The 8,494-nt window shown below is 44.3% G+C and overlaps 1 protein-coding gene across 2 annotated transcripts in view; it reads left to right on the forward strand.

Moving 5' to 3' along the window:
* The window catches only part of ptpn4a (protein tyrosine phosphatase non-receptor type 4a), a 53,388-nt gene that overhangs the window by 14,926 nt on the left and 29,968 nt on the right, over positions 1-8,494 (forward strand). For both annotated transcript variants that reach the window (XM_031858280.1, XM_031858281.1), the window contains exon 2: positions 7,425-7,579. In XM_031858280.1, coding sequence (XP_031714140.1) covers positions 7,442-7,579 — 138 coding nt within the window. In that variant the 5' untranslated portion in view covers positions 7,425-7,441. The remainder of the gene's footprint in view (positions 1-7,424; positions 7,580-8,494) is intronic.

Here is an 8,494-nt window from a genome sequence, read left to right on the forward strand (position 1 = left end):
GAGAGAGAGAGAGAGAGAGAGAGAGAGAGAGAGAGAGAGAGAGAGAGGTCTAAAGGAGGTGAGTCCAGGAGTAATATTAGACCAGAATGAGCAGAAAGGAGCTGCTCCTGAAAAATCTCCATTATCTGTATCTTTAATTCAGTGGGAATCTCTGTGACAGGTGCTACGTTTTTATGAATGGCTCTGTTTTGTGTGTGTGTGTGTGTGTAAGTCGATGGCTTCTGCCTGCCACTGATGACTATAATTTGCATAATGGCCTCACACAGGCCGTGCTGACAGTTAAAGGCATGAGGGGGGGGGGGGACGAGGATAAAGGAAAGCCGTTATCAGGAGAAGTCTCGTGGGGCTTCTCTCTTTGGTGTCGTTTCGATCTGTTATTAAATCCTAGATTTTCGTAATTGTACTGGAGTGTTTCTATCATTTAACGTCTGTGGTTGTGTCACACCCTTGTCAAACACAGCTGTAACTAATAACACGATGAATCGCTGCGAGGAATGTTATTCCACCGGTGCTTTTTTTTCCCCGCCATGACAAGTCAAAGTTCCTGATCTTAAAGACACACAGCGTACTCTGATGATACCAAAGTCATGGGTGTAAAGAAACACGTCATTCTTTTTTGTTATATGTTTTCCTGATATATCGGAGTGAAAACACCCTCATATTGGAAATCAAGGGCTCATGATAGAGAGAGTTTGAGAATCACTGAAATAACGTGTTGCAATCCATTTAGCCTCCCTCCAAATCCTTTAACCTCCCAGCTTACTGATTGACTCACCTAGTCTGGCCCTCGTGGTGTTCAATTGGATACTGTTCACTGTTTACTCGCTCTGGCGTCGGCCCTCTGTAAACACCGCAGGTGGCCTAATGGATCAACCCTGTTATACAGTAGAACCGTCGATCTAAAGCTTCATCACCTTCACCAGCAAATAAATCAACAGTCTCACAAGTTCAGGATTTCATTTCAGGTTTTTTACGATAGTCAGTGATTGAGGTTTTGGCTAAACGACAATTTGAATAAAAAAACATAATGCATTCCTTTCTTTCACTGTCCAGAATAATTCATTCAGACTTTTTTTCCAAATGGCTGTTAATCAGTGAAAGTTTCTGCTTTTCTATTCACTGTGTTGAATTCTGATTACGTTGAAATGAAGAGTAGAGGCCTGTAAGCAGCTGAGAGCTGAATGGGACCGTCTGGTTCCTCTGATCGATGCAGTCGGACATGCTGACTCAGGCTTTTCATTGAAGAGGCTTATTCCACGAGGAGTCGGTGTTCAAGTTCAAGCAGAGGTTTGCAGACGTTTGCAACTCTGTATAACTGAATTATGATGAATGTAACACCGCGAGAAACCTGACTTCATATTCTCCTTTTACAATAATCACTCATTTTAGTTATTTACACTAAAAGTGTTTTTACACTGGCTCTTTTTAAAACTTCAACCTCGCTGTCAAAACCAGTTATTCGCAAAAACCGGGTCGGGACCCACAGGAGGGTTGGCAGGAGATGTCATTAGGCTCACCAAAAACATTTTGCAGTATTTCTTCTGTAATATTTAACATTTATATCTGCAGTACATCTTTGAGCCCCATTGGGGATGAATATGTGTGTTTTTCTTTATAACATTGAATGAAAGAAAAGGCCGGCGTACTTTCTGTTTGTTTTACTGACGAGAGGAGAAAGCGAGAGCCTGTTCTCATTTATTAAGTATTCAACATGTTTATATGTTTTCAATAACACGTGCATAAAATAAAGTATAGTATAAAGTATATCTCTTCAAAATATCTGGTATACAAGATAATACAAGCTGATGTGGAAACGTTAATGTTCATTTACTCACAAATCCGAATATTACGAATTTACCACATTTTTAAAAAGTTTGTTCCAAGAAGAAAAGTTTGGGAAGCGCGAAGCAATGGAATTCAAACTTGAACTTGAAGAATTAGCTCGGAAAGCCGCTCTAATGGTATGAATACAATGCAACCTTTCAGTACTTACTCTACTGTACGGCTAGTGTTGTTTTCTTATGCATGTGCTGGCGGCATGAAATCAGAATTTTTGAACTCCGCTCAAGAGACAATCGGATCCTCAGCTGCACTGTATGACTCTACCATCGGCCAGGTCCACATATGGCTCACCCTAAAGGAGGTCAGGGGTCATTCGCTGCCCACATTCCTTAAGCTGCACCCCAGCTCCCCCACACAGACGCATTCTAAATGCTTTGTTTGAATCTGTCACACACACACACACACAAGCACAGACATGAAACAGCACTCTGTCTGCTGCTGTTGTTGCCCTACATAAAATAAGTAGAATTAAAGGGATCATGGGGGGGTGGGGGGTGGTGGAGGGGAAAAAAAGGGTGCAACACCAAGCACTGGGAGGGAAAGTGGTGGAGAAACCCGGGTGAAGTTCAATGAGGGCGGGTGTCGGGGTCTGAAGAGGGAGAGATAGAAAGAGGGATGGGTGGATGCAGAAAGAAAGAAAGATCTGGAACAGGAAGTCTTATTTTTCTTCCAGGTTAAGACCAGATCTCGGGCTTCCCGTTCCCCTCTGTTTCATTTATATGTTCCTTTTGAAATGTCTCACACAGAACGAGAGAAAGATCTATGGCACTTTAAAGTAGTTTTTATCAATCATTTATTATGAAAACCCACAGCATTCGCAAGTTGTCTGCACACTCACACACACACACACACACACACACTGGCACACATCTGTAATTGACCACCTGTTTGTCTGTGGCCTAGTTTCCGCTGTGCAGCGCTGATGTATAATTCCTTTGGGATCCCGAGCTGTGAGCCTCTTATTTCAGTTGTTTTAAAGCAGCACAAAGGGACACGCATACATAGCACGTATTTTGGGGTTTCTTTTGAAGAAAATCCGCGGTATAAATAGAAACGTATGGGGCAAATGAAGTTCGTTAGTCGTCCCATATATACGAACCGGGAGAAGACGTTGCCTGTCGTGTAGTATTTTCCCTTGAAGACTTTTATTCTGTTGGTATGAATAAGAAATACTGGGAGAATCATAGTTCAGCAGGAAATGTTTGGAAAACTTTTTTGTTTGCAAGTATGTATCTGGATTCAGTGGAGCTACACACGACTTGATTTGGATGACATATTTGCGTGGATGTGCGTGTTGAATGTGCAGCGGATGTGTTGTGTGTGCATATGAAGGGTGTGTGTTCCTGCGTACAGACTGGAAGGCTCCAGGACCGTCTGTGTTTGCAATAAGCTGAGAGAGCCAGAGGAGCCCACCACTGAGGGGAAGCTTTAGGGGTCAAGACACACACACACACACACACACACACACACACACACACACACACTCTCCTGCTTGTTTGTAAGCTCTGCTGACTACAGGAAGCAATAATGGTAGCGTGCTTCCGGAGTTCCGGAGGCTTCTCTCAGGGGAGTGCGGCTGTCCTGTCCAGCTCAGCAGAGCACAACTGAAAAGGAACACGGCAGAGCAGAAAGTGATAGAACGTTTGTGATGGAACACGACAACGACACAATAGAACGACAACACAGCAGAGCAGAGCAGGACCGAGGACAACATAATGGATTGAAAACAAAATACAGCGAAACTGAGAGTATACATGACGTAGAGGAGCAGCACGAACAATACATCGCACTAAAGCAGACTGTATAGCTCAGCGAAACACACAGTGGGTACGGAAAGTATTCAGACCCCTTTAAATTTTTCACTCTTTGTTTCATTGCAGCAATTTGCTAAAATCAAAAAAGTTCATTTTATTTCTCATTAATGTACACTCAGCACCCCATCTTGACAGAAAAAAACAAATGTAGAAATTTTTGCAAATTTATTAAAAAAGAAAAACTGAAATATCACATGGTCATAAGTATTCAGACCCTTTGCTGTGACACTCATATTTAACTCACATGCTGTCCATTTCTTCTGATCCTCCTTGAGATGGTTCTACTCCTTCATTGGAGTCCAGCTGTGTTTAATTAAACTGATTGGACTTGATTAGGAAAGGCACACACCTGTCTATATAAGACCTTACAGCTCACAGTGCATGTCGGAGCAAATGAGAATCATGAGGTCGAAGGAACTGCCCAAGGAGCTCAGAGACAGAATTGTGGCAAGGCACAGATCTGGCCAAGCTTACAAAAGAATTTCTGCAGCACTCAAGGTTCCTAGACCTGGCCGTCCAGCCAAACTGAGCAATCGTGGAAGAAGAGCCTTGGTGAGAGAGGTAAAGAAGAACCCAAAGATCACTGTGGCTGAGCTCCAGAGATGCAGTAGGGAGATGGGAGAAAGTTCCACAAAGTCAACTATCACTGCAGCCCTCCACCAGTCGGGGCTTTATGGCAGAGTGGCCCGACGGAAGCCTCTCCTCAGTGCAAGACATATGAAAGCCTGCATAGAGTTTGCCAAAAAACACATGAAGGACTCCCAGACTATGAGAAATAAGATTCTCTGGTCTGATGAGACCAAGATTGAACTTTTTGGCGTTAATTCTAAGCGGTATGTGTGGAGAAACCCAGGCACTGCTCATCACCTGCCCAATACAATCCCAACAGTGAAACATGGTGGTGGCAGCATCATGCTATGGGGGTGTTTTTCAGCTGCAGGGACAGGACGACTGGTTGCAATTGAAGGAAAGATGAATGCGGCCAAGTACAGAGATATCCTGGAAGAAAACCTCTTCCAGAGTGCTCTGGACCTCAGACTGGGCCGCAGGTTCACCTTCCAACAAGACAATGACCCTAAGCACACAGCTAAAATAACAAAGGAGTGGCTTCGGAACAACTCTGTGACCATTCTTGACTGGCCCAGCCAGAGCCCTGACCTAAACCCAATTGAGCATCTCTGGAGAGACCTGAAAATGGCTGTCCACCAACGTTCACCATCCAACCTGACGGAACTGGAGAGGATCTGCAAGGAAGAATGGCAGAGGATCCCCAAATCCAGGTGTGAAAAACTTGTTGCATCATTCCCAAGAAGACTCATGGCTGTACTAGCTCAAAAGGGTGCTTCTACTCAATACTGAGCAAAGGGTCTGAATACTTATGACCATGTGATGTTTCAGTTTTTCTTTTTTAATAACTTTAATGAGAAATAAAATTAACTTTTTTGATTTTAGCAAATGGCTGCAATGAAACAAAGAGTGAACAATTTAAAGGGGTCTGAATACTTTCCGTACCCACTGTAGTAGTTTGACAGCAGCTATGAGTATTTTACAGAGAACTTTGACAATATTTACCATCAGTGCTGTTTTCAAGTCATGTACAGAGGTTATATTTGGGGGGGAAATTATGATTTATATGGTTGCGCACTACAAAGATGAACCGTCTTTAAATTGTCTTCAGCTGGATGGCAGACAAATGTTAGGAGCAGGAAGAGAGCAGGGGATCCTGTGGAGAGAGAGTCTCTGTGTCAGACCTCATCTGTGTAGCCTGTAGCTGTTCCACAGCGTGAGCCAGTGATAGCGTCCCTCCCTCCATCTGTCCTCCCTTCCTTCCCTCCTTCCTTCCCTCTGCGTGGCTTGATCTCGGCGCTCCTCTCTGCTCATCTCGCAGGTCCGTTTGTTCCGTTTCCCCCGAGCTGACAGCGCTGCAGCTTGTGTCAGTGTGCACCTGATTTTGTGTGTGTGTGTGTGTGTGTGTGTGGTCATTCTGTTGGCAGTCGGAAAACCTTTCTCTCAGGGTGACCTACAGCGCGACCACCATCATGCCCGGTTGGATTTCACCTGCTAGCTGTCAGCCACTGGATCCCACACTTCCTGTAATGCGGCTCACTAGCATCTACCTGTGAGAGCCTCTGAACGTACAAACACGGCCCCCGGTGTGTCACACAGGCCTGGGTTTCCTCCCATGGAAGGCGTCAATAGAGGTGGAGAGCGCTGACACCTGCTGATCTGAATCAGACGGACGGATGCATCTCTCTAAGTGTGATCGGTTCTGTTACGAAATGACGACATCAACTATGCCGTGTGTCTCTCATGATCTCCACTCTGCGCTTATTGAAACCACCTGTTAAGGATGCGAGTGGAGCTCAAGTGTCCTGGAGGTGACGAGGCGTTTTGCTGCCGTTAGTCGCGGCCTCCTCAACTGTGTGTGTGTGTGTGTGTGTGTGCACGCCATCTGCCAGTGGTCACGGGGGTTTGTGCTGATGTGTAGTGACAAGCCGCTCAGACATGCAGAGGGCCCTCCATATATACTATACACACACACACGCTCACACAGAGCCATCGTTGCAGATACAGCAGCTCCTGATGACGGGGCCATGACCCTTGTGGAGTTATTATGTCTCCTGTCAGGACAGATCACCAAGGAATGAAAAAGAAAGAAAGCAGGAGGCCGGCAGAGAGGACACAAATCCCAGCGCAGCGCCATATGTTGCCCAACAAAATAAAAGCAAAATAAAAACACTGCTGGGACAACACAAACAGAAAGAGCTGACATAGGAAACACATGGTCGCTAACCTGGCTCTGTTCAGAGTGAAACAAAGTCCGCCTACCAGCACCTCTAAAACCCAATAATGAACATTTTATATCTCATTTGTTTAATCTGGACGAGAAGCAAAGTGTAAACACAGCACAGCGTGATGTTACAGTGGGCTGTGTGCTGGACTGTTTCTTCAGGCGCAGTAACTTCCTGGAGTTTTTGTCATCAATGTGAGGCTGCCAGCCAGGCAACCAGTGGAAAGTATATTTCCCAAAATGTTGAATTATTCCTTCAAAGAATAGGTCAAATATGTACAAAAATCAATAAAAGCACCCTATTGAGTGTTTGTACACAGTATATTCCAATACCGATACAACTATGATAATAATAAGATCGTTATTCATTGTTATGCTGCACAGTGAAGACATACTTGAAGGATTAGATATCCTGATTGTTGCTTCTGCTGACTTTTAACATGCCGTATTCCCTTCTTTTGAATATCAAACACGGTCACGTTGTGTCATAATGAAACGTGGAGGAGGATTGCACACATTTGAAGCTCTTTTGCTGCGTTTGTTTTTCCCCTTCTCATTGAATTTTATAGTAGCTCGTGAGTGATTTAGTGCCGGGCTGCTGTGTAGTTTCCACATCCCCTGTTTGCCTACTCATTGACATTCTTTTCTCATGAAGCAGTCGCTCTTCGCTGCCTCGCCGTGCCTGTACAGGCTTGCCTTGCTGCGTGGCTTCCTGCACTGAGGCAGTGGGGAGAAAAATACATTATGTTGTACTGTACATCGTCTTATTGTGTACTTTTTATAGACGGATTGAGTCCATCTCTTACTCCTCTAGCTCACCTACGTTGTCATAAAGTACGTGTACATTACGAGCATTGATGCAGTGACGCTCCCTTTATATTCCTGCCTCACTCTTTTTATGTTTTTGGCTGTTTCACCTCTTGTTTCCCTTCACTCATCCTTTGCTCCTCTCCGCTGTGTGTGTTTGCTTGCTGCAGACCCTGGTACGAGCGTGATGAGCGCGCGCTTCCACTTGCCTGCTGGCAGATCCTACAATGTCCGGGCGACGGAGCTGGAGCGAGACAGGCAGCACACACAGGTTGTGTGCAACATACTGCTGCTGGACAACACCTTCCAGGCGTTCAAAGTCTGCGTAAGTATCCCGCTCTACAAGTATCTCGCTTCATTGTTAATTTAGGATATTGCAAATGTGAGAATTCATTTGTTACTGTGGGTTTGGCATGACTTGCATGATAGATACTGCTTTTTTTTAAAGGAACAGATGCTTTCAAACTGTGAAGCGCAGCTCCCCAGGGGGGCGCGAGAGCAACGGGAGCCACGGTTTGCTTTAAAATTCGTACTGCTTCTTCTTGGAGTCTTATACTCTGAAGTCAAACCTGAACACACAGGCATGATGCACACATTTTTATATTCAGTGTGACTTGCACTTCCTGGGAATACCATTACCTCTGATGTCAATCATCAATACACCTGAGAGTAAAGATGCTCCTTATAGATCCAGAAGTTGCCGAAGAATCTTCCCATTTTTAAGTTTTCTTCAGTTTTAAAGTAATCCAGTGAGAGACTTCTGTACATCTATGGATACAATACCAACAGGAACTGTCAATAGCAACTTCGGCTTACTTTTAATTGTGCCACTTTACCAGAATGTAAACAAATATAGGCAAAAACACACAGGGCTACCCACAGCTAACTGACTCTACAGCAACATTATACTTCCTGTCTCCATCCCCCAAAGCCCCCACGTGATGCACTAAAAGTTACAGCATGATTGTGCCCCAGATCAAAGTATTAATAATGATAATAATAGTGATGGAGAGATGGTCGGACTTTGAAAACCCCTCTAACAAATTATATGACTTTACCCAATAATTATTAACACTTACTAATCAACTTTATGTTATTATCATACAATAAAACCGCTGACTGACGAGAACCCATCACCTGGAATTTACCTTGAATTTTTGTGATGCATTTCCTAAAAATTGAAAACATAACAATATAGGGACGCTCATCAAGCCGTGAAGTGAGAATGAGCCCTCAAATA

This window comes from Anarrhichthys ocellatus, unplaced genomic scaffold (assembly GCF_004355925.1).
Source record: "Anarrhichthys ocellatus isolate YVR2014 unplaced genomic scaffold, GSC_Weel_1.0 scaffold20, whole genome shotgun sequence".
Lineage (NCBI taxonomy): Eukaryota > Metazoa > Chordata > Actinopteri > Perciformes > Anarhichadidae > Anarrhichthys > Anarrhichthys ocellatus.